The 26,425-nt window shown below is 50.0% G+C and overlaps 1 protein-coding gene across 4 annotated transcripts in view; it reads left to right on the top strand.

Annotated features, from left to right (window-relative positions):
* Positions 1-26,425, top strand: part of GAK (cyclin G associated kinase) — a 1,908,861-nt gene that overhangs the window by 74,493 nt on the left and 1,807,943 nt on the right. For all 4 annotated transcript variants that reach the window (XM_086961822.1, XM_086961820.1, XM_086961821.1 and 1 more), the window contains exon 2: positions 7,879-7,940. In XM_086961822.1, coding sequence (XP_086817948.1) covers positions 7,879-7,940 — 62 coding nt within the window. The remainder of the gene's footprint in view (positions 1-7,878; positions 7,941-26,425) is intronic.

Raw genomic sequence — 26,425 nt, 5'->3', positions numbered from 1 at the left:
CATTTGCTCACTTCTGCCTTCATGGGACTTATTCAGTTGGGACAAACATTTTGACGCACGAAGGAGAATTCAGTTTGTAAACTGGCAAATAAAGGCATGTTCGTATCTTATAAGTGAATTATGGAACCGATTGAGGAATTGAGGTGCATACTTGTCTTAGAGTAGATTCCTCTGAACTCTGGAAACTATGATGCTTGTGTGGGGGTGGTGGGCGGTTATAAACTCTCTAAGAACACTTTTCTGTCACTTTCCACTTGCTGGACTGACTGCAGAAGATACTGCAGCTTAATACTGCATTGCAGGTTCCCTTTATGCGCGTGTGTAGTAAAACGAATGTCTGTGTAGACGTAAACGCTCATGATTCGTTTAGTACACTTTCATACATTTATGTATACATACTTAATCCGCACTTACATTCTTAGTACAGACTGTATATATATATGTCGTAAACGAATAATGCCAGTAACGCTACAGTATGAGTATCCGTGCAGGCGCTTGGAGCACCGCCATAATCTACCCAGCGGCTCTGATCCTCACGTGAAAGGCTGTTTTGATAAGAGAGGGACCGGTATGAGGGCTGATAGAGCCAGAAGTAAGTGACCAATGTGAAGCTGGAGGTGTCATAAAGTGGGGGGCTCCCCTACTGAGGTTGGGTCAGAGGGAGGGGCAGCCAAGGTGAGACAATTAAAACGAGACAACCTGGGGCAGCATACAGGCCTGTAGGGCTGCGGGGCAATACCAAAGTGCTCTGTGGAAATGCACCAAGAAATAGGCATAACCTCCTAATCAGCACGCTAAAGCATCCTGAAGGTGCCCCTGCAAGGCATGTATATAAATTACTTGCAGTTTCCTGACAGCACCGTTCCCCATTTGTGTGTATTAGTTATTGTCTGTATATGCTTTTATTATTAGTTGGAAATCCTTCACTCCTTCAAGGTGCTCATTTTTATACAAACAAAACTTAACTACTGCATAAAAAAAAAACATTGCCATTTACAATACTAAAAGCTCAAACTTTTCTAATGCGAGACCTATTGCATTGCAAATGCTTGTTGTATCTCTCCCTGCCTGATCTCTTTCGACTGCCTCTCCTCTGAAAGAGAGAGTGTTATTTTGTATCCCACGGTGTTCTAATTATTGAGTGTTTAGGTCGAGCCTAGTGCAGCGCACATGCGCTGCTCGCTCTGCCAGGCATGCTGTATTAGGGTATGCACTAGCAGCCCGCCCACTCTCCGTCCATATTTGTCATTGGGTTTGTGTCATTGTCCTTCTTAAATGGCGGCTTCTTATTCGTAAATGAGCTAGTTAGTACCACCTTGTCTCCGTTTGTTGCTGCCCATAACGACTGGACCTTTTACTTGGCTAGTTACACAGCCTGCTTTATCCAGGGGGTTGAGCATTATTTTTGTTGGCACTGATGGAGACAATGGCGGCTGCTTTTTTGGGTATTTGCATAATGAGCCCAATTTAGGGATTGCGAGCGCGGGGTCCATTTCTGGGACACCGCGCTCGGTTTAAATTTTTTGGGGGTAACTCATTTTTTTTTTTTTTGTAAAATTTTTATTTATTGCATAGTAAATAGAAGGAAACATAGAGAGAGAGAGAAAGATAGAGGAAAACAGGCGGCAATATTGTAGTATCACATATGCAGGATTCGGGAAGAGTCTCAGACATAAGCATCTGCAGCGATGTTCTCTAGCAATCTGGGCAGTCCCGGAGGTAAGGAGAGCCAGTAATAGTCTAGGGACTTATATTCAGATGGTTCCTAATGCCTCGGCTGCCTCCTCCAAAGGGAAAGTCAATCCAGCAAAATTTGAGGGTTGCGGGAGCCCCCGGGTAAGCAAAATCCTCCAGCAGCTATGCAGTGCCGCAACAAGTACAAAACACCCCCCCCCAACTCACCCCCAACCCGCCTCCCACTACTCCCCCTCCCCCCAAGGTGGTGGCGCCAACATACATTCTCACTCATAGTCGCGCTATCCCGCAGCTTACTTAAATCTGGAAACGGTGAAGGGCTGGTAGCGCTGATGGGCAGACCGCAGATGGCAAACCTCGCGATAGAAATCGGACCAAAGGTCCCCACCGAAACATAGTTCTTAAAGTTGCCCAGGAAGATATCCGCCATTCTCTCCATGCTCATCAACCTCCACAGCTTTGCGTGCCATAATGACAGAGCCGGGGCCGTCGGTTTCTTCCAGGCCGCAGCCAATGTAAGCTTAGCCGCTCCCAGACAGAGCCATAAAATTTGTTTGTCCGCCTTCATCTGATGCTCCAATAGCGGATCCCGCAGGCCCAAGATGACAAAGGACAAGGAATCCGGGATCGGATATCCCAATATGTCTTTGATATGAGACAAAATCTCGGTCCAGAAGGGCCGTATGATCGGACAATCCCACCAAATGTGGCTAAAGTCTCCCAACAGACCACAGCCCCTCCAGCAGCGGTCCGAGGTCGCCGGAAAAATGCGAAGAAGTTTTTAGGGGTAGAGGTACCAATCGAACATAGTTTTAAAATTGGCATCCCGTAAGTCCACTGAGTGATTGTGAGTCCTAATGTCTCGCCAGAGACCCTTCCATTCTCCTTCCGTTATGTCCCTACCTAGAAGGCCCTCCCAGTGGTCCATGTAGCGGGGACGAGGAGAGATTACCGTACGAAGCAAGAGTTTATATATAAAGGAAATCGTCCCCTACATCGTGGCAGCTCGTAAGAGAAAGGCATCGAAGAGTGAGAACGGTCTAGTTGCTGCTTCTCTCAGTCCCGTCGAGGTAGCCCAGTGGATCAGCTGGGCATATCGGAAGTACTCCTTGGAAGAAAGGCTATAGTCACGCATGCAGTTAGGAAATGAGAGAGGCTCCGTGCCATGAAACAAGTGCGTAAGGGCTCTACAACCCCCCTCTCTCCAGAGTCGAAACGGTCCCTCCTGCAGCGCCGGCGGAAAGGCCGGATTAAAATGCAAAGGAGTGAAGGGGGAGGGGAACGTCGTCCAGCGTTCATCTCCTGTTACCGCGCCCACACCTTCAGGACAGTGCCCGTGGGTGTGCTGATGTAGGCGTTTCTGGCCCTGTCAACTTTGGGTTTCCAGGCCAGATCCCAGATCGACCTTCCAGCCACACTTCTGTCCATATGCAGCCAGTGTTTCTCAGACTCTTGCTGCGACCATTCCACCAGCACCCGCAACTGTGCGGCTTTATAGTACAGGTGCATATCAGGGAGTCCAACTCCCCCTTCCTCCCGCGGGCGCCGCAGAGTTGCAAAGGAAAGGCGCGCCCGGCCTCCCTGCCAGATGAATTTCAGCAATAGAGTCTTAAGGCGCCGGAAGAAGTCCATCTCTATAGGGATGGGGAGGGCCTGGAAGAGGTACAAAAACCTAGGGAGGAGAACCATCTTAATGGCATGGATCCTGCCCAGCCAAGAGATGTATTTCGGCTTCCAGCGGTCCAGTTCTTCGCGCACAGCCGACAGCATAGGAGGGAAATTTGCCGCGAACAGGGATCCAATAGAAGGTGTCAAACGGACACCCAGGTATAGCAGGGAGGCTGGCGCCCACGCCAACGGCGTAAGCGGGCGCAGTCGCTCCAACTCGGCCGGCGGGAGCGTCAAATTTAAGACATACGATTTGTCAAAATTAACTTTAAATGCGGCCACTTCCTCATAGTCGGACAGCAGTGTTTGAATGTGTGGCAGAGATTGAGCCGGGTCCCCCACGAGAGCAACACATCGTCCGCGAAAAGGGAGATTTTATGCTGTTCACCTGAAAAGGGGATACCCTTTATCTGCTCTCTCACACAGCGCAAGGGCCAGCGGTTCAATGCTTAAAGCAAAGAGGAGGGGCGAAAGAGGGCAGCCCTGTCTAGTTCCCCGGGAGTGAGCGAAGCTGGCGGAGCGATGACCATTAATTACCACCCTGGAGTTGGAAGTGCTGTAGTTCGCACGAATCATGGTGATAAAGTGGTGCGAGAAGCCAAAGGCCTCCAGAGTGCGGAACAGGAATCCCCAATCCACCCGGTCAAAGGCCTTTTCCGCATCCAACCCCACCAATACCGCCGGGATACCTAATCAAGAGGCCTTCTCTATGAGGTGTATAACCCTTCTCAGATTGTCATGCGTCTGACGGCCCTTAATAAACCCCGATTGATCCGGGTGAATTATGGCCGGCATCAGGTCCTGGAGCCTGCGCGCTATGATGGCGGAATATAGTTTAGCATCAACATTGAGAAGAGCTATCGGGCGGTATGACGAGCAGTGAGACAGGTCTTTACCCGGCTTGGGAATCACTGTGATCACAGCTTCAGCCATAGTGCCTGAGGTTCGTCCCGTGGCTGCCATTTCGTTGAAGAGGGGTACATAAAAATCACAAAGCTCCGATGCAAATGATTTGTAAAACAACGCTGTGTAGCCATCTGGGCCCGGCGCCTTGTGGAGCTTCAGATCCCTAATAGCATCCAACACCTCTGATCTGGAGATAGGGGCAGCAAGATGTTCATTCCACTCCTTCGACACCCGCGGGATGGGAAGGTCAGCCAGAAAGCGATCCTGAGCCGCTTGATCTAGGGAATCACCACTATAAAGTGCCTCATAAAAATGTCCAAAGATATTTGCCTTTTCCACATCTTTATGGTGTAACGACCCAGTGGGGTCCAGGATGCCGCCAATATAATCCCTCTCCCTCTTGTCCAGAAGCTGACGAGCCAAGTGCTTGCCTATTTTATTCCCCTGTGAGTAGGAGATACGCCGAAGCCGGGTAAACTCTGCACGGTTGTTATAGTGGGCCTTCAATTTGCCCCGTACAGCAGTCAGTGGTCTAAGGGTCAATCTAGACGGATTGGTTTTGTGGGCTTGCTCTAAAACAGCCAGCTCCGCTTCTAGGTCTTCTCGTTCCTTCCTCCTCAACCTATTGAGGTTGGCGTTGAGACTGAGGCAGGTGCCCTGCAGGGAGGCCTTACACACACATCCCAAGTATTAAAGAGGGAAGTGTCCGAAGCCGGGTTGAGGGCCAGGAACTCCCCTATCGCTTTACGCAGTTCCTTGCAGAAGGTGTCATCCCGAACAAGCGCCGGCGGAAAATACCATTTCCTCGCCCCATCCCCTCCAGTCGGCCAGTGGAGCCCTAGCACCAGTAGGCTATGGTCAGACACCGAGAGAGGGAAGACGCTAGAATCCCGGACATCTCCCCTGAGGGCCTGGCTTACAAAAATATGATCGAGTCGGGAATAGGTATGATGAACATGAGAGAAGAACGTGTAGTCTCGCGTTTCTGGATGCAGGAATCGCCAGCTGTCAATCAAACCAAGGTCACCAACCATACTCTGAGTCTCAGTAGAAAAAACCCCTGTGCCCGCTCTCTGAGCTCGAGAGCTGTCCAAGTCCTTGTCCCATACCATGTTGAAATCCCCCATAAGAACCACATGCCCCTCAACAAAATCCCCCGCCCTGTCCAACAGATCGCGGAGAAAAGCATTCTGCCCCGAGTTAGGAACATACACCACCACAAACGTACAGGTCGTGCCATGAAGTACTTCCTTGACCATCAGCCAACGCCCCTCCTTGTCACAGCTGATCCCCATAGGTTGGAAGTGTAGGGACGCTCGGAACAGGAGTGCCACCCCTCTGTTTCGTAGATGCAGAGGATCTATAAATGAGCGGGAAATGCCTATGACTCAATCGAAGCTCATCTTTACGCGCCAGGTGGGTCTCCTGGAGCCCCACAATATCTAAGTGGTGATTGGATAGATATTTCCAAATTTTCTGGCGATTCTGGGGTGAGTTGAGGCCCTTCACATTCCAAGTCCCAATACTAAGCGGCATGGGAAATAATCAGAACCCATCCCTGCATGCACGACCCGATAACCTGCCCACTCCCCCATCCCCCCAAAGGCAGCCAAGCAGACCCCCAAGCCCCATTCAGCACCGGGTCTCCACTGATCACTGTACTACTCCCAGATCTCGGGTACCCAAGCTCAGCAACAGCTCCCACCCAGCTAGCAATCCCTCCTAAAGGCCTGACAAGCAAGGTCACAATCAACGCAGATGAAGAGAGATAAAAGCATACTACACATTCATTCCAGACGCCACCACCGTTCAGTCCAGCTCCCCCCCAGTCTCCAACCACCTCCCCCCGCAAAGACCCTCAACTTTAGGCTTGGCTTAGGCTTGGGTTGGAAGCGCCCACTCTTCCACTCCAGCAGGCCTCGCTCCAGCGTGGTCTCCCCGCAGCGTCCAACGCAGTACAGTCCCCCCAGCAATCGTTAAGCCGAGGCTCAAAATCCGTAGACTCCTCCAGTCACCACTCCACGCCTGCCTCCGGCACTCTCCTCAGCAGCGCAGGAAGACCGGGCCCGGCAGCAACGCAAGGCCGGGGATCACAGGCCTGCAGATCTCAGAGCGCCACGGGCCCAGTTCAGCCGTCGCTGGGACCGTACACGTTGCTAAGTCCCATCTCACCACCTTGGGGATCACCGTCGCTGGGGGGGGAAGCCACCCGACACAGCAGCTTCGCTGGAGCAATCGGTAAAGAGCGGGAGGGGGGGGGGGCAAGGCGCCGTCACTCCGCCGGACCACACCGTTGGAGGACACGTGGTGGCCGCGGCCCCCGATTCCAGCGACGTCTCACCTCTCCAATTCCTTACTAGCAGTCTTGGTAGGCAACAAAGCCGGGGCTGCTAATGTCGAAGCCACCTCCGCTCTGCCTCAGGATCCGCGCTGTGCAGCCGCGTCTGGGATCCGGAAGTCCAGCCCCTCCAACACGCTAGGCTGGGGATTACAGGGCCGCGTGGCGTCGCCGCTTCAGAGACCTCGTTCAGCCATCCAAAAGTCCCGTTCGTGGCACCGGAGCTGACCCCCACACTTCAGGGAGCCGAATCAGTCCAAGTGGGACCGTAGAGCATGCCGCTAAACGTGCTAAACAAAGCTAAGCTGGGCTCGGCGCCGGAGGGACTCGAAAGAAGTCTTACTCCGTCGTCATCTTGGCCACGCCCCTTCATTTTTTTGAAGCGGGGCGCTACTTCAAGGACACATCGCTCGGTTTCTTTTTAGCTTTAAAACTGAGTGCTGTGTTGCTTCAAGGACACCCGCTCAGTATATATGTGTATGTGTATGTATATGTGTGTATATGTGTATGTGTGTATATATATATGTGTCTGTCTGTGTATATATATATATATATATATATATATATATATATATATATATATATATATATATATATATATATATACTTTAACACTGAGCACGGCGCCTGCTTCAAGGAAGGACACCGCGCTCGGTGTTTGAAAGTTCAAATAAATATAAAAGAAACCGATCGCGGTGTCCTTGAAGCTGCGCCACGCTCTGTTTTAAACTTAAACAACTATTTGCAATGCAATAGGTCTTGCAATTACGCAAGTTTAAGCTATTGGCATTGTAAATGACAATGCCTTTTATATTTGTTTTAAAAAAGGAAAACAAAAATAGGCATTGTCATTTACAATGCCAATATCTTAAACTCTCGTAAATGCGAGACCTATTGCACTGCAAATGCTTGTTATTTGTTCGCTCTTGGGTAAGTGGAGTGGGAGTGTTGTGTAGTCAGACCATAATTAAATTGCTCTGCATTGTTTTTTTCCCATTTGAAGTCCTTGGTTTTAAGTGTAAAATGCAGCATACTTTTTTTCTGAATTAAAATTTGCTATGAAAAGGTTTCAGCTTCCCTTTTGTGCATTGGGGCTTGTAGATGATTGGACAGTGAAGAAGACCACAAATAAGGATAACTTACTCTGGATCCTCTGATTTGAAAATAATTGGTTTTTTGTTTGTTGTGTTTTGCTGTATGTGTGCTTGTTTGGATGTTTATCAAATTGTTAATGCCATGTTCTGTTCAACAATCAGTTTTTATTTTTTTAGGTGGATTTGCTTTTGTATATGAAGCTCAGGATGTTGGAAGTGGAAAAGATTACGCTCTTAAGGTAATTCAGTGGACCAGTAAAATTTCAAACAGTGCTAATATATTTATCAAACAACTTGGAAGGAATGCGTACATTCAGTTAGGCATGCTACATTATGTTCAATGATAACATACTTGAACTTGAGCCTATTAATGAACCACTTAAGGTATTAAAAGTATGATGGATCTGTACACAACGCAGGATTTTAATTCGTACCAATATATTAACTCATGTGTTCAGATAGACCAAATAGGTAATGTAATTAGAAATAAATTACTTGCTTTGTATTGCTTACATATAAGGGAACGTAAAGCAAGTGCTAGTTGTGCATGCCTCTTAGAGGAAATGTAATTACTTCATAGTAAAAAGAATCTTCTATTTCACAAATGAGTAAAAATTGGATGAAAAGCGCATGATGCTCAAATGCTCTTAAAACCTGTATACCAAACATTTAATTCAAAACAAAAAAAGTTTGGTTTGAATTGATATATGAAAAAGCTTTATTCGACTTTAAAATACATAAAATCATAAAAGCAACACGTTCATTACATTAACGAAATAATTTAAAAATACATATATTTTAGCAAACAATTAAGCTTTTCCTTTTCTTTAAGATACTTTTTTAAAAAACCCAGCATAACGGCCACACAAGTTACATCATTTAAGGATACTAAAAACAGTAAAGCTGGGCAACATTGCCTCCAAGTACCATGTTTTTTTAAAAGTGGTTTGATCCATCTAGACCTTTCCAACATATAAAATGTGCAAAAACAAATTACATGCAGCGTAGATTGGGTAGACAAATTGTCACAAGGGCATTTACACAGATTTCTTCCCCAATTATTTACTTTAGGGAATGAGATTAAACGAAAAAAGACATCAAACCTGAATCTTGTTAATACATAACGGTCAAAGGCCTCCTGACAAAAAATCAAGTAAGGCTGAATAGTATAAGTCACTAGGGTGAGTTGATTCTGTATGACAAGTTTTGTATTCATTTCCACACCTAATCTCAGGGATTCAACATGATACCAGCACATCTGCTTCAAGTCCTTTCTTGAAATCTTATGCAGTGAATCTGGTTGGTGGTAATACTCTGGTCTTCCTAGATCCCTGGTAAATTTAAGAATATACATCAGCCAAGGTATCTTACTGGCCCTGTCCAACCCCATGCAGTCCTTAATGATATTTCTATTTAACAAAAGGCCAGGAGTAGTCCAAATTCGATGCCAAAGCAAAAGTGGTTGCATGCTAATCAAGTCAATCACATATCGAATCCCCAGCTCTGCATGACAGTTGAATACAGGGGAGCTTACAGGGATTGCCAGGATAAATCTTAAAAACACATTCTCTACCTTTTTGTATTTTATTACAATTGTCAATTCCCCAGATACCGGCTCCATATATGGCTGTGCTAATGCACTTGGGCTGGTAAATTTTTAACAAAATTTCTGGGGGTCTCTTCCCCATCTTTTTAAAGAACGACATAAGTGCAGCAGTAGCTCTCTTGAACATCATAGTCCTGTTTCTGATGGCTGACCCGCAGGACCCAGTTTCTTCAAGAACAATACCCAAATAAGAGAAAGATTTGGTTGGAGCAATTTTTTCCTTCCCAGCAAATAGACGACAATCTTTATTCCTAGGTCTTCCACACGTCATTACAAAGGTTTTAGATACATTAAGTTTAAGGCCCCTACTATCCATAAACTTTAAATATGTATTCAGGGCCGCTTGTAATCCTTTTTGGGTCCGTGACATAATCACGGCATCGTTCGCATACAAGAGGGACACAATTTGTTGGTGGTTAACCTGCGGGGAGTCACGTACTTCAGCCCCTAGTTCTTTTTCTAAATCATTGGTATACAGATTAAAAAGAAATGGGGCGAGTACGCACCCTTGCCTCACTCCCCGCTTTACATGGAAAGGCTTGGTACATTCTCCTTTTGTGTCAAACCTCACTTTAGCCCTGGCCCCAGCATAGAGTTGTCTTAAAAAGGAGATTACCACTTCTTCCACCTTCATGTCCCTCAGAATCTGCCATAAGCGGTCATGAATAACACAATCAAACGCAGCGCTTAAATCAACAAACACTGCGTAAAGTTTGCCTTCCTTAGCCTGGGTGTATTTTCCCAGGAGCATAGAGAAATTTAGTACCTGTTCTAGGGTGCCCCGACCCTCCCTGAACCCATATTGCACAGGGGATAGGATGTTGGTAACATCAGCCCATTGTTGTAAACGATTTAAAACTACCCTCCCTGTAACTTTCATGAAAGAATCCAGGAGAGATGTAGGGCGATAACAGGAGGGATTTTCCCGGTCCCCTTTTTTAAATATGGGGATAATTATTGATTCCGCCCAAGTATCTATAAATCCCAGTTCACAGCTAGCATCGAGTACATGCTTAAGTAGCGGAGACCATAGCTCAATCTGATGTTTAAATAGATCAATAGGGATACCATCTGCGCCCGGGGCTTTATTACCCCTGCTTTGAGCAATGGCATCTCGAATTTCAGTTACTGATACCTGTAGGTCAATTGGCATAAAGCCAACCTCCCCATGCCCCAGTGTTTTACTCCCCGTATCAGCCAATTTGTGCACACCACCCTTGTTATAAACCTCTGCATAGAAGTCTATCCATGAATCTTCCGATATTGCCACTTCCAATCTGGCGTTATCCCCCGAATTAAAGAACGGGGCCTTGACAGCTGCCCAAAAGGCTGAACCGTCCCTTTTCAAAGAAGCCCCATATAGATTTACCCAGGCTTTGTTCTTTATATTACGTTTCCGGGATTTTCTTGCCAGATTATATTCGCGCTTGCACTGGATAATTTCTGTCTGAATTCTTGGATTTTTACTCCGCGCCCTCTTAAGTTGAACGTGGGTTTTTGTACATGTTGAGTCAAACCACCCATTTCTGGACGGTTTCCTGACTCTAGCAGGATGCAGAAGATTCATTTTAATGATCCTTGTGATATCAGAAAAGGAATCCAAAACCTCCGAGTGTAAGACCTCATCCTGAAGACATCTATTAATAGGCACAAATGCTTGTTTAATTATGTTACTATTTGTAACCTCTGGATTACTCCGAGACCACCTAAGAGCATACCCATTCTGTCTGCTTAAAATACAATTACTTTTCCAAGCCAATCTTTCTATCATGGAACAATCTTTACTTACAGGGAGCTGTATACCAAAGCCGAGAGGGAGATGGTCACTCACCCCTATTGTTTATGTTGAGAAATCAGTTAGCCGGTTTGAGTGGGAATTGGTGATGGTGATGAAATCTATCAACGTACTATGCCCTCTCCCCACATATGTGGGGATAAACTCCACCGGGGGGCTACATTGCAAGTTAACAAAACCCATGTCAAATGAGGCCATCATATCATTAAATGCATCGCCCCCGTTGTGCTCAAAGTGGGGTTGATTCTCACATTAGTGCATTTCATGATCACCACAACCACTCTGATACTGCTTGCAAAGATGATGGTTAAAATCACCTCCCCAAATCAGAATGGAATCCCTCACTGTATTACCCACCAACGTTCTAATTTCCTTGTTAAGGGTATTTATCATGTCCTTTACCAACCCCTTTTCAGTGTTATTATACATGTTGATGATTATTACCTCGACCTTGGGAGTCACCTGAATTACAATATTTTGATAGTCACTAGACGAACCCTCCGATTTCAATGGTAATACCTCCATCAGGTTTGATACATAAACAGTCAATCCGCCTTTACACCTCCTGTGTCTAGAAGAGCTTGCTGGTACATGCAATGTTTTAAAACCGTTGATGTGAATGGCTTCAAGGGACCAAGTCTCCTGGAGGGAAAGTATGTCTGTCCGTAATAAAATCGGACCAAATTGGGTTATTTATCTTCGAGCGGAGACCCGCGATATTCCGAAAGGTAACCCTCGTTCCTTTCTGTGGGAGTACCCCTGACGGATCTTTAGTGAGATTTCCTGTTATCCGGTCACCCTCACTATCTACCGCTAGATGTTCTGTCCCATTCTGTTGAGGTACCTCTGTCTCCAACAAGGGCTTTTCCCTGTGGGGTTCGTTCTCACTCGGCACCTCAATTCGTTCTGCCACAGTTTCTAGACCCAATCTAAAAGCATCCCTATCTTCATTGGTTCGTCGTCAATCGACTCAGTCTAGCCCACTCAGTACCGAGTAGCAATTAACCCCTTCAAATCTAGAGGGTTGCCCAACTGTTTATCTACATGACTGATTTGGATAGAATTTAGTGGGATATTCCCAGCCCTGTCTAGTTAATTTATGAGCGTTCCTGTTGTAACCCTGGTTATTTTCTCTGCTTGGGTTAGGTCTATTCATCTCCCTGTAAAAATAATCAAGTGGGATAATCTCAATACCCCTCCTTTGTGACTTGGCATTAAACATGATCTCACTAAAAATACGTCTAACTGGGTCAGATCTTTTAAAATTCAAAACAATACAATCCCCTGCTTTGTTCTTTTTAGTACTCCCTATCCATGACACTCTACGAGCCATAATGATATCTTGCCAAATTTTATTGCCCTCTGAAGTGTTGTTTGTGATCCAATGAACCGCCTTGTTTTTTGATTGGCCAAAGTTCTCCCTCGTGCCTTCATTTAAAGCAGGGACGTTCACAAGCACTAAAACCAGGGGTGCCGATTCTGGCGGGAGATTAATTACTGGCAAGAAAACCTGTTCTATCTTTCTCGCTTCTACTAGTTCCCCCTCCTTATTCTTATCTATATCAGATGATTGTATGATAGGTGGAATAAGTTCTGGGTGTTTACCTGATAATGGTAGCAGAGTTTGGGCAGTATTTCTTTTACGGCCTATAGGGTCCTTGTTTATGGTGCTTGGTGCTGGAACTTTAGGATCTATATTGGTACTAGGCATATTCCCCCTATCAGACGTAGGCTTAGGTAATGCTAAAGTATCAAGCCTACTTGTGTTGTCATTAGCTAGTTCACTCAGGGCATCAATCTTTATAATTTTCAACCTTTCAATCAGAAGAAGAGTAAAAGAACACAATAAGTGCGTCATGTTGGAAAAAGATATCACTAACTCATCCTCATCCCTGGGTTTTGTGGCTGTTTTTTCCGTCTATCTGGTTTGGGCACTAGAAGCTAGCAGGACTTTATTAGACTTTTTAAACTTTTTAGATGTATTACTAGATTTCTTTGCAAACGATGCACTTGAAAAGCCTGAGATCCTTGAAACCTTGGGTTTTCTGCCCACATGACGGCCCTCCCTCTTCCTTTTACCATTTAACATCGGACAGGAGGATACTTTTTCTAAAACCGATTGGGTATCTATTGGCTGTAGGCTTTTCCTCGGTTCAATTGGATAAAAGCCCTCTGAGGAAGCACTACTACAGGAAGAAACATTCAAAGACTAAACAGCTTCGTCCCCTGACAAATAATCAAATTGTAAGTCAAGTTTTTCCAAGTCAATAGGGCTGCAAGTGAGTAGAGTAGTAGGTGCAATGTTGGCCGGCGAGACAGCATTTATCAAGCCCCCTAAAGAGGAGCGTTTGGCACTCAAGAGCTCCAGCGACAAACGCTTTTCTGTCAGAGCGATTTCTCTGCCCACAACTCCGGCTGCTCTTGTGAAAAAGTCATCGAGGGTCCCAGTTGATCTTCCCCCTACAGGTGCTGGTGTAAGGCAGCGCTTCCCCTCCATACCTGGGGTATATGTCAAGAACAAACAGGAACAAAATAAGAGGGTCGTGAGAGCGCTTACCCAAGATTGATGGCTTTAGAGGGCTGGCCCAGCCCAGCCCAGCCCAGCCTAGTCCTTCGCCCGGCGTCCCACGAGGCGGCGCTGTGACAGGATTTATGCACCTCCTAGCGCGATCTGGCACGCGCGGCTTCAGGCCGCCAGGAATTGTGGGGATTGTAGTCCCGCTGTCCCCGCACGCCTCACGGGGGCCCACACCGAAGGTCTTAGCGGTGCAGCGGCGGGAACACAGCGGGAAAGCAGCTACCAGGTCCCCCAAGCAGTAGGTACTGCCAGCAATCGTCCGGTTCCTCCGCAAAAGATCCCCCTTGAATTAGATGCGTCAGAATTGCCATTTTATTACATGTACATATTTGCAAGAAACATTCTTGTTGCATTCGTGATCTGGAGTTAAAACTGCAGGGGTTCACTGTGCAGGTGTGGAGATAAAACCTACAGGTTTAAAACATATGCAATGCCTGATATATGCAGATGTGTGTATCATGTGCATTACTCACTGAGTAATTTTTCTAGGTTTGGAACTTGTGATCTGCAGGTTACACAATGATCTCTGCATCAAAAGCCTTAACACACTTGAAATCTTACTAGGAAATGAACCCACCTGCTTGCTTTGTCGTGGTCTGCTCCGTGTTGGACTACAAGATAAGGAGCTTGGCAGTGAGTAGATGCTTCCTGCCCTGGATCTGCCTGTGAAAGCTCTTTCTTGTTGTGCTATTGCTGAGTTGGACCAAGCTGCGACTCCTGATTCCACCCCGTCCTCAATGTTCTTCCTACCTCCTGTTTCTTCCAGTGCAGGCATTTCCTGATAGTGCTGTGCCATTCTGATCAACGAGGGGCATTTGTGGGAAGTCCGCTCATTTTGGGGCAACAGTGGAGCATCAGAGCGAGCAGGATTGTACTGCTCTGCTCCTGCTACCACTGCCAGCATTTCTAGGTGAACATAGATGCCCTCTAGAACCGTATGTTGTTGGTAGAGGAATTCAAGTGCTGCTATGGCCTTCTGTGTGAGAAGTTAGCCTGGCATATGATGTCCACTAGTTCTAGTGGGCACCTTGTACCAGTCTAAGCAACCTTTATTGATGGGGGCTGTAAAGTCAACCTTATATAAAGCTATCCTAGTGGTAGCATGGACCAGCAGTCCGAGGCGAAGACTTCAGAGAGCGCATTAAGCAAGTTGTTTTACCAATTATAATCTCTTGAGTACCAAATGAAAGAACACCACACAAGGCATATATCAAATATATATGTATTTATTTCTAACGCAACCCCTCTGCACTCTTCATGAGGTCAGAGATCGAAGTACATCACAAGTTACTCAATTAGCATACGATAAGTTGCACAAATACAGTTATGCCGTAGGGAACTCACAAACCATATACTAAGAAAGTGGTATAAGTACCACGTGAGAGTTAGAAAGCAGACCTAGGGCCTGTAGAATCGCTGGTGCTATATTAAGCAACCAAAGGTTAGGAAGTAGGAGACCCACGGGAGCCGTGTGCAGTGTCTAAACACAGACTCGGGTTCCCATTGACTTTTTATGGAGTTCGTAAAAGTTACAAAGTTACAGTTTAAGGACACTTACGGATGGACTAGGACGGAACCCTTTTAGACTTAGACACTAGGAGGGCCAATACCCTCAGGACTACCAGTGTACTCCTGTTACCTCACCCACATAAGCCGGATGTATAGGTGTCTTTTGATGTCGGGTTTCATCGTTGTTTTCTATTGAGAGCTGCAAAGAAGTGCTGCAGGCGACCAGAGGAACAGTGTTTGGGTGGATCCAAGGGTGAATCAGAGATGTGAAGAACCTGAAAGCAGACGGGACAGAGGCTGGGTCACTAGCCAGTGACCAGGAAGGAACCAGGCGATGACTGGTGCTTTAAGGTGAAGAAGGTGAGTTTGCACAGCTGCCTTTGCGGCCTCATCAGCCAATGAATTCCCTGCAACGTGAACGCCATCACCTTGATGACTCAGTGTATGAATCACGTGAGTCTTTTATAGTTCTTTCTGTAAAAGAACTACTTGTTCCCAAAGCTTCTTGTGCTTGATTGTGCCTCCATTTGAATTTTTGAAACCATTTCAAACCCAGTTCTGCAAGTGTTCGTTGTAAGATTCAACGCAGAAATACGAGTCGCACACTGAGTGTGGGGAATTCGCGATCGGTATTTTCAAGCGCCATCTTGAAAGCCTGTAGTTCAGCTCACTGAGCTGTACAGTCTCCGAGTGATTGAGTTGTAGTGACCGTAGGTCGAAATTTACCTTCGCGCCAGCGAACTTTAACAATCGCGCACGCAGCGCTATAGGCTTGTTTACCCTCAATTGCTGGCTGTGCTGATCAGTCTGTATATATTATACAGCCGTAATGTTCTAGAGTCAGAATTCGAGGCGGCAGAGGACATTCGTATTCGTATTGTAGGAATTCTTGTGACTTCAATTAGGGGGTCAAAGACTTATTGAACGTCTGTTGCAGCAAGAGAGTTAACCCATTGTATCCATCTCGGATGTAAAGCCTTAGCATTTGGAATGCTTGCTTTTGTCACTGCCTCAAAGGCAGGTACAGGTGTAACGATCATTATGCGTTTACCCTGCGCTAGGGCTCTCTCCTTTGCTACTGCAGTTTGAACCGCTGTCAGAATTTTCTCTGTAGAAGTGTATTTCACTTCCGCTTGTGTGTACAAGTGTGATTTGTAAGCTATTAGTACCTTTTCACCTTCATTAAATGTTAGGTACGTGAATCTGCATGTGTTTTTGCTAACATGTCTGTTTGCACTGAACGCAAAATTTCTGTGTGTGTTTGAGTCCAATTAGTTGGTTTGAAATCAGGTTTGATTAGTTCGTAGTGAGGTTTAACCCTTTCTGCGTAATTTAGTACATAAGTTCTTCCAAAATTCAGGAAACCTAGAATGGACTACGTTTTTCAGTGTTTTTGGAGGTTGGAGCAGCGCACATTTCTCTAGAAAATTAGCAGCCAGGCTTTTGCCTTCACTTGAAAGTTCGTACCCTAAGAATAGGACGCTGAGGTGGGCAATTCGTGATTTCTTAATATTGAATTTATACCCTTCAGAAGCGAATTCAAGTATTATGGTGGTCACTCTTTTCAAGTGTCTGTCCAAGTCGTCATCTGTAAGGTAGATGCCATTGACCTAAGATAATGCCTCATCATCGTACGTTTGTAGTAACTCTGTTACTCTGGCTGAAAATAACCCTGGAGTATTCTTGAATCCCCGGGGGAGACGGCAAAACTGTCGCTGTGTCCCCATAATTGAGAAAGCGGTCAAATGCCTGCTTTCAGGTGCAATGTTTTGACAGAAAAACCCATTTGAAATATCTAATGTGATTTTATATTTTTTCCGCACAATGATATTCATTAATGCTGCACTGTGTGCATTTTGTACTGCAAATGTTTTGCAACAGGAGTTTAAATGTCTTTAATCCAAAACTAGACAATATGAATTGTCTGGTTTGGAGACAGGAAACAAAGGATTGTTCATTGACGAGGTGCATGTTTCAATCACCCCTTGGTATTCAAGTTGATTTAAAATCTCCCTGACTTGTTTTTTAGCTTCTTGCTTAACTGGATTCTGCCTTTGTGCAGTAGGTTGATTTTTTTTTTTTACTGGATTTTATGGCGAGGAGAATGCTCATCCCATCCCACATGATTTTTATATAATGCTGGAGCCTGGGCCACAGCCCATTTTCTGGCATATGTGTATTTTTTATGAATCTGAATAGGATTTGAGAAGGCTGGCATAATTATCTCTTCGCCATGTGGGCACTCCCTGACAAATTCAGGTGGCCAGTCTTGTTCAGCTAACAGAATGTCATAACCCTTAGAAAGCTTCTCCCAAAAGAGTGCCTTTATTTTTCTAGCTTTGTCCCCCTCCATCCGGAGCGTTACTTCATATATCTTGTGGGGTACACTAACCCTGGTATCTGCCGTTTCAACTTGAATGCATTCATTCAAGTTCACTATCTCCAGATGATCCATCAGGATCCTGCGAGCTATGGTCACTTCTGCTGCGCTGTCTAGCATTGTCTGCGCCCACTCCCCGTTCTTGAGCTGTGTCCTCAAGATCGTCGGCATGTTTGATTTTTATGCTTGCTACCTTCTTCTTAGTGAATTGAGCTTTCTTATTTTTTGGAGCGGGCTGTTCTTCTTTGGACTTAACGCGTTCCTCTTTCTGCTCTGATAGTCCTCTTTCGGATTTCTGCGTGGAAGTCTGAAAGGTATGAGAGGAACGTGTATCAGTATCTTGATATCTTTCAGGTTTTCTCAAAGTATCCCTGTTCCTAAGGTTATACCTTTTTTCAGAGGGCTCCCGTTGGGGAGCCCTACCTCTGGACTGAGAATATTTCTCTTTAGGAAGTGTTTGTTTAGGATTTTGCCACTTCTCTTTTGGAGTAGTGAGATTATTTTTAATAAAAACTTTTTCAGGATTTTCAGTTAGTTGGGGTTTTAACGGTTTCCCACCCAAACTATCTCTACTTAGTTCTTCATATGATTTTTCAATGATCCTTGCAAGTTCATATGGTTGGTCTGTTATATCGGTTTCTTTTAACTTTTGGCGGATTGCCACCAATGCTGCTTCACCTCTAACATTGGCCAATAGTATAGCCGAGACCTGTTTGAAATCTTTCAGTAATTTCATACCCAGATTTTTTTTTGGATAATTTTATTGGCATTTTCGAAACAACAAGGACAGTTCATTGGCAGCAGCTCGACAATCATTAGGCACAGATGGAGAAAATCAGCATCATACATAAAAAAAAAAGTTATTAGCAATCCAGTCCAAGATCACAACATTTGAAGTGGGCAAGAAACCAAACATTGCTCCAGGATTACGGCGGCTGCTGGTTGTACCATTTCCCCCAGACTCTGGAGAAGCGTTCCGGTGAACCCCGGGATTCACAGAGGGCCTCCTCCTTGGCCCCGCACCAGTCCACCCCCCTCCTCCAGCCCTTCACCGCGCTACTGAGTCTCAAAGCCAGTGGCGCGCTATGTCCCGCTTAGCCACGGCCACTGCCGTCCCCAGCAGGCGTTTGTCTGATCTGGTACCATCCAGGCCATCGAACACCCCCAGGAGCATCCGAATCTGGTCATGAGGGACCTCCCACCCCTAGGCCTGTGTTAACTCCCTCTCCACTCCCCCCAAAACCTCTCCAGCCCCGGCCACGTCCACACCATGTGGAAAAAATCCGCCAGGGAGTATCCACACCTAGGGCAGTCCAGGGAGGCTCTTAGGCGGGCTCGAAACAGCCTCTCCGGGGTGAGGTAGGACATGTGCATGTAATATATCTGTACCAGCCGGAGCTTGGAGGACGTGGTCCGGGTACGTGGGGCCATCAAAGCATCTCTCCAGTCGGCCTCCTCCAGGGGTCCCACCCACTCCTCCCATCGGGCGGTAAGGTGGTCGAGGAACGCAGGGCTGTTATTGACTAGGGCACAGTATATTCGGGACATCCCCCTCTCCCCAGGTCCCCCATCATTACTTGGGCCTCCAGTGGGCTAAATTCTGGAAGGGTAGATGGCGCGGGAAGATGCGTTTGGAAGGCGTGACGCAGCTGCAGGTAGCGAAGTGCTGGGCATGGGGAAGCGCATAGCGCTGCTGCAGGTCCGCGAAGGTTCGAACGTGGTCTCCCACCCATACATCCCCGAGCACTGATACCCCAATGAGATCGCAAATAATGGAACCCGCACAGGAAAGACACCTCGCGGAGCCAGTTCCCATGCCATAAAGGCACTTGGCAGGTAAGTTTGCGGTCTCATCCAGTGTGGCGCAGAGCAGTTCGCCAAGCCGTCAAGACCGTCCTGGTAATGGGGGCCAGAGTTTGCGGAATTGGGCATCGGTAGAGGTACGCCTGGATCCGAGAGAAGTCTGTCTCCTCCAGCTCCACCCGGTATGCCGGGTCGGACCAGCCGCCCGCATACCAGTCGTGGATGATTATTAGTTTGGTTGCTAGATAATAGAGGAAGAGATGAGTCACCCCTAGGCCTCCGTCGTAAGGTGGGACACGGCCGTGCGCGAGGGAGATCCGCAGTCGCCCGCCGCCCCAGAGGAACCTGGACAGGGTGCCGTCCAATTCCCGAAACCAGGGACGGGGGAGGGGAATGGAGGTGTTCTGCAGGATGTAAAGGAAACGGGGAAGAATCATCATCTTGAACAGCGTGCTCCGCCCCAGGGGGTTAAGAAGAAGGGAAGGCCATTTCTTCAAGTCCGATCTCATCCGCGTCACCAGGGGCGCGATGTTCAGTGTCCACTCCAACTCCGGAGGAAGAGTCACCCATATCCCCAGGTATTTGACCGAATGATGACGACAAGGAATGGACGACTGCCAGTCCAAACACTCTCAGGAGGGGTGTAGGGGGACCAGAGTGGACTTGGCCGCGTTAAGTCGGAGGCCGGAGACTCGCTCGAAATCTTGGAGGAGTTGCAGGCATCTGGGGCCCGAGTTTGCCGGGTACGCCAGGTACAGAAGCACATCGTCCGCGTAGAGGGCGATCTTATCTATGTGACTCTCATTCCAGGCCCACCCCCGGATAAGGCGGTCGTGCCGGATGAGCGTCGCCAGGGGTTCCATCACTAACGCGAATAGAAGCGGAGACAGGGGGCACCCCTGGCGCGTCCCTCTACGAATCGGGAACGCCCGTGAGAGCGTCCCGTTGACTAGTACATGGGCCCTGGGGTTCGCATAGAGGACCCTAATATAGCTGCGGAACCGGGGGCCCAATCCCATTTCCCTCGGCACGTCCTGCAGACAATCCAAGCCCACCGTATCGAAGACTTTCTCAAAATCGAGGAAGAGGAGGGCCAGGTATGGAGAGAGGCGGTAACGGTGGGCCTGGGCCAGGTGGAGGGGGCGGATACAGTGACGGGTTCCTCTGGCCGGCATAAAGCCGCATTGGTCCGGAAGAACAAGGCCCTGAAGGAGGGGCTTAAGCCTCTGGGCCAGTAATTGGCGAAGAGCTTGAGCTCGTTATTGATAAGTGATATGGGGCGGAAGTCCGCACAGTTCGCCGAGTGGGGGTGGGTCTTAGGAATGACCACAATTGTGGCCAAATCCGACTCGGGAGGGAAGGCGCCCTTCTCTATCACATGACGGAAGAGATGTAACAGCTGGGGGGCCAAAGTGTCCCTAAAGGCCGCATAAAACTACAGAGGGAATCCGTCTGGGCTCGGCGTTTTTCCCCAGTTCAGAATAGGGATAGCCTCCAAGACTTCCTTCAGTGAGAAGGGTCGTTCCAGGGATTCTGCATCCTCCGGCGCAAGAGAGGACAAGCGGATGCCGGCTCCGTCCAAAAGGGTGGGTAAGAGCGCCTCCTGAGGGCGCACCGCTTATAGGAGAGTGCAAAAATCAGCGAAGGCTCCCGCTACGGCCCCGGATGTAACCAGGAGGGTGCCGTCCGGAGCGCGAATCTCCGGGATAACACAGTGGATCCTAGGGTAGGAGACCAGGTTGTGAAGGAGTTTACCATTTTTATCTCCCCAACCATAGATCCGCACCACCGACGAGCGCCACAGTTGTTGGGCCGAATCAAGCAAGATCTGGCGAATTTCCTCCCGGATCAGCGCCAATTGCCGGGTGGGGTCCCCTCGACCGCTCCCAGCCAGGTCAGCCTCGAGCTGGGCTGCTCGGGACTCCAAGTCTGCAAGGCGGGCCAGCCGAGCCGCTCGCTTGGCGTGGACCAGCCCCCTCGCCACTCCACGGATCACCGCTTTACCGGCCTCCCATAGGGTCCCAGCCGACGGGACGGAACCCTCATTTGTGGCGAAATAACGGGTGAGTTCCTGCCCCAGTTCCTCCACCAGAGCAGGATCTTGCAAGAACCAGGCATTGAGACGCCACATCGCACGGGGTCCCCCCAGGGTGGAGCCAACACGCAGGGAGACCGGGGAATGATCCGATAGTCCTTGTGGCAAGATGCTCGCCTCGGAAACCAAGCGGCAGTCCGTGGCCGGGAGCAGGAGAAGGTCTATGCGAGAGTGGGTGTGGTGGGAGGTCAAAGTATGAGTGTATTGTGTCTTCCGTGGGTTCCACACCTGCCAGACGTCACAGAGCCCAGGGCGGACGCCCAATACGAGAGGGCCTCCGCGGAGGAGGAACGGTTTGCCGAAGGGGGGCCCGACGTATGCCGCTCCGGCTGCATGACAGCGTTGAAGTCGCCGCCTACCATGGTAAGGCCGGGTGGGAAGTCGGAAAGAACTTGCGTGAGGGAGCGCAGCGTCGGGGGTCGGAGGGCGGGAGGGACATATACCACCAGGATGTTCAGAGGACAGCCTTCCTGTACACCCGAGACCGCAACTTATCGCCCAAGTGGATCATGGTAAGCTTTTGTCTGGGTGAAGGGGAGACCTCTCCGAAGCAGAATCGCCACTCCCCGGGACCCGTGCTGGAAGCTGGAGTGCCAGGCCGTCGCGAATCCGTAGCGAGCTAGGAAATGACATTGAGTACCCAGGAGGTGGGTCTCTTGGAGAAGGAAGTACATCAGCTGAAGGGCGCTGCGCAGCTCGGAGGACCGCTGTGCGCTTGATGCGGTCAAGGAGACCATTAACGTTCCAGGAGAGAACGTGGAGGGGCCTATCTATGGAGTACGCCATCGGGAAAGGGAGGGATGTAGGAGGGCGCGAGGGTAGCAGTGGAGCGTGCCGGAGGGGTAGGACCCAGCATCTCGTTTCGGGACCAGGGAGCGGGGTACGCTGCGCATCCAGGGCTGCAGAGGGACATGGAGGTGGGGGGAAGGCAGCTCGCTGACAATTCCTCAGACGGCCCAGGGGGGACCCAGAGTTGCCAGAGCCCCAATATGCCACTGGTGAATGTCGGGCAGAGCTGACCCGTAATAGAACAGATGTAGGAAGAGCTGCTACCTGCCGCTCGGGAGCGGAAGCTATGTAAGCCGAAAAGTGCCTGCACAATATCAACATGAAAGTAACAGCCCACAAGTGGGCAGAACCAGTGACCACAGGTAGACCACGCTCCCCCCTCCAACCCCCCCAACACCCCCCACCCTACACTTCATAACAAGAAGCATCTGTCGCCCGAAAGAACAACACCCCAAAATGAAGAAAAACCTCAGCAGAGGACAGAAACTAAACTAAAACGATTAGTCGGGAGCAGTGGCACTAGTCCAAAGTCAATCAAGGGAGGACCCCCCCCCCCCCTCCGTAGTGACGGATGAGTAACAGCCGTAAACATCTAAAGGCAATGAATAACCCAATACATTGACCGTTATCTGCAGAAACATCCAGGACAGCGTGACAGAAAGACAGATGAGAGAGAGGGGCTGGCGTAGGGAGAAAGGAGAGAGCAGGAGGGAAGAAAGAAGAAAGGATTGAAGGCAAAGCCTAGGTGGGAGGGGAAACGTGAGTGAGACATATTTCCGGTTGCGGGTCGGACCCCCAGTTGGGCAGCCACCCCACCGGGCCCCCGGGAGGACCCGGGCAAGCGCCCCCTGCAGCTCGGCCGCACTGGCGACCTCTGGCAGCAACACATCACCAAGCCAGCTTCAGGCCTCTGCCTCCAGTGGAGAGTCCCGGATCACCGGGTTGCCGGACAGGTCCGAATCCGACCTAGATTTACGCTGGCACATGTCCGAAACAAGGGGGTCAGCTGGGGCAGTAGCAGAGGAGGACCCCACTTCTGGAGGAGAGCGGCGGTTCGTGGGGGAAGAGACGGTCGCCGCCATGTCCCCTCAGGTGAGTAGGAAGCTTCTGTGGCCTCGTCTGCGGGACCCGGTCCGGCGCCGCCGCGGCTTAGGCCCTTCAGGTGGAGGGCGTGCGTCGGATCCTCTGGTGGGGGAATGTGTCCACCGCGGCAGAAGGGGTCGTTTCTCCGTGAGCCAAGTCCAGGTGGCCTGCGGGGTATCGAAGAAGTAGGATTTGCCCTGGAATATAACCTTGAGCCGTGCGGGGGACACGACGCCGTATCTCAGGCCCAACGCCCTGAGTTTCTGTTTGACAGCATCATAAGATTTCCTTTGGGATTGGACCTCCCTTGAGTAGTCCGGGAAGACCATAATCGTGGAGTTCTGGAATCTTAGTGGGCCTAGGTCCCTGGCCGCACTCGGGATGGCATCCCGGTCTCGGAAGTTAAAGATGCGGAGAATGAAGGGTCTGGCAGGGCTTCCGGGGCGCCAGAGAACGATGGGCCCTCTCTATGGCGAACCAGGAGGAATGTTTCTCCGCTGGCATCCAGGAGCGGAACCAGACCTCCAGGAAGTCAGCCACCGGGCCCTTCTCCACCCCCTCAGGAAAGCTCACGAGACGTAAGTTGTTCCGTCGCGCCCGGTTTTCCGCGTCCTCCGCCCTACGATGGAGATTGGACGTCAGGGTTTGAAGGCGGGCCACCTGAGTCTTGAGAGTAGCCAGGTCATCCTCATTCGTAGAGATTCGGGACTCCGCGCTGTGGCATTTCTAAGGTCCTGTCGGATTAAGGCAACGTCAACCCGTACCTCCCCAATTTTGGCCTCCACCGATGTTTGGGAGGCGGTGATAGCCTGTAGGATCGTCGACAAGTCCCCTCCATCGACACCGGAGGGTGGAGGGGGGCCGGTGCCGGGGCCCTGGTCCGTCTTGGCGAATTGGTCTATATGCAATTGAGAGGAGGGGACCGCGGGTTGCGGATTCTTTCCCCTGACCATGGCTCGTCCAAGTGGCCCGGGCCGGGGGGACACCGCAGTGGCAGGCGCCCAGTCCAGCGGCCGCGCCGCACGATCCCTCGGAGGGCCCCGCTATCCGGTTCTGGGGGGGGGGGTGGCACAGGCAGCCGGAGATCCACAGCAGGGCGTCAGGGACACGGGGAGTCGTTGCCAAGAGGGAGATCAGGGGAGGATCAGCAGTAGCCCAAGCGGGTGCGCCAAGGCAGCGGGGGAGGGGGGGGGGGGTATCCTTCAAACGCAGTGCCCCACAGTGCAGGGCCCGGTCGAGGCGCCGGCTGGCCAAGCACAAGTCCCTCGGCGCGCCCACGGCGGCCAGACTATCCCTGTTGGGGGCAGCAGCGGGGGCAACCAATGCCCCGGGGGGGGCAATCAGGGCCGCCACAAGTCCCCCTCCTCCGCGGAGCCCCGGAAGGGCGATCAGTGGAGGCAACCGATGGGAACGGCGCCTCTAAGCCCGGTAGGGCGACAGCGTAGCACAGTCAGCAGGGACGGTCCGCAAGAGGCCTCAGTGGCGCCACAAGCCTTCTCAACGCCCCAACCCCGGGGCAGCAGACCTAGTCACAGGCCCCTAGGCCCGCAGACCGGGGGGCTCGACGAATGGACTCCTGTCCGGATCCCCGTCTCAGGCCCCCAGGTGAATGCAGGCGTCCCAGCAGGGCAGAGAAAATGGCCATGCCCAGGTGGCCGGCGGGCCCAATACGCGGTAGGGGCTACCTCCCTCCCCGTGTAGCATCCGGACGTCCATGTGGCCTGCAGGCAATATCAGAGGAGGCCCCCCCCCCCATCAGCTCAGGCCCCCCCCCCCCCACCTGCCCAAGCCGCTCCTCACCTGCTCAGCTCAGGGGCAGGTCGCTCCAAGTGATGCAGGTCCAGGCGCCAGAGTGGGGCAGCCCCACCGATGCAGCTCAGCCCCCAGGACCACTGAGCAGGCCCCGGCCCCTCGCCGATTGCTCAGGCCGCGTCCCCACGCGGCAGGCGGCAGGATCAAGGGGGGGGGGGCGATACAAGGGAAACCGCTCCCCCTCCGCGGCACTAGTGCGGCGGCTCCCGATGTCAGCGGGCCGCAGGCAGATACCAGGCCCCCCACCCCCGCAGCGCTCCACAATTACCAGGACTCTGGCAGTCCACTCCGCAGTGCCCGATCCACTCCAGCAGGCACCGGGGGATCCGGGAGGGTCAGGCGGGTCGGGCGGTAAGGCCGGACAGGGGCCGTGTCCAGCGCCGGGTAGAAGGAGCCGTCGCCGCCGGAACCCCGAGGGGCAGCAGAGGCGGCAGGAGACGTCCCAGAGGAGCCGCAGCGTCACCGGGAGCAGCAGCACAAGGAGACAAGTACCGGGGGCCCACGTAAGTCCTTAATGATGTCGCTGGTCGTGGATGGATGACGGATGGGGGTGTCCAGAGCACACTTAAAAGTGCGTCCACCATCTTGACGTCTTTGGCCATACCCAGATTTAAGGCCGGTTCTGGACCGTATTCACTTTGAATCTGTCTCAGAACGTCTGGTATTAACGCCATAGAGGGGACACCATGTGTTTTTGTGTAGATCGAGGCAAAGACTGTACCCCAAGTGTCCCAGTCCTCCACATGTGGTGCAATCCCCATTGGTAAACAGATTGTCAGAATTCTGTGTTTCTCATGAGGTGTTCTATCAGGGAACACCGCCTCTATCTCAGTGATGTTTTTTGTGCTAGCCGAAAGGGAATTTGTTCCCTCTTTGCGGTCAATTTACCAATGACTGATTGTATAGTCGGTGGTGTAATTTTATTTGTGTTCCCCTGGTGAGGGGTGTGTTGTGGAATCCTTACAGTAGGTTGTACTGACATATTGTACCAATTGTCTATGTATTTTGATTAATTGTTTCAGCTGAGCTAACAGTTCTCGACCTGTCATGATTTCAATGTCAGGATGTGGTGTGTAGCTGGCTAGTACCGGCCATGTAGCTCCTGGTCTACCTAGTTGACCGAGCCTGGTATGTGATCATGTTTTAGGGCGCCTTTAAACCAGAGCTGATGCTCTTCGTAAGTTAATGGAATTTCACATTTTATTCATAAGGAACATATTCCTCTGGAGGTTCCTCTACTTTGTAGTAGTGGAACTCTTGTGTTCCTCCGTCTG

Source organism: Lissotriton vulgaris, chromosome 3_1, assembly GCF_964263255.1.
Source record: "Lissotriton vulgaris chromosome 3_1, aLisVul1.2, whole genome shotgun sequence".
Taxonomy (NCBI): Eukaryota; Metazoa; Chordata; class Amphibia; order Caudata; family Salamandridae; genus Lissotriton; species Lissotriton vulgaris.
This window is presented reverse-complemented; position numbering and strand designations above follow the sequence as displayed.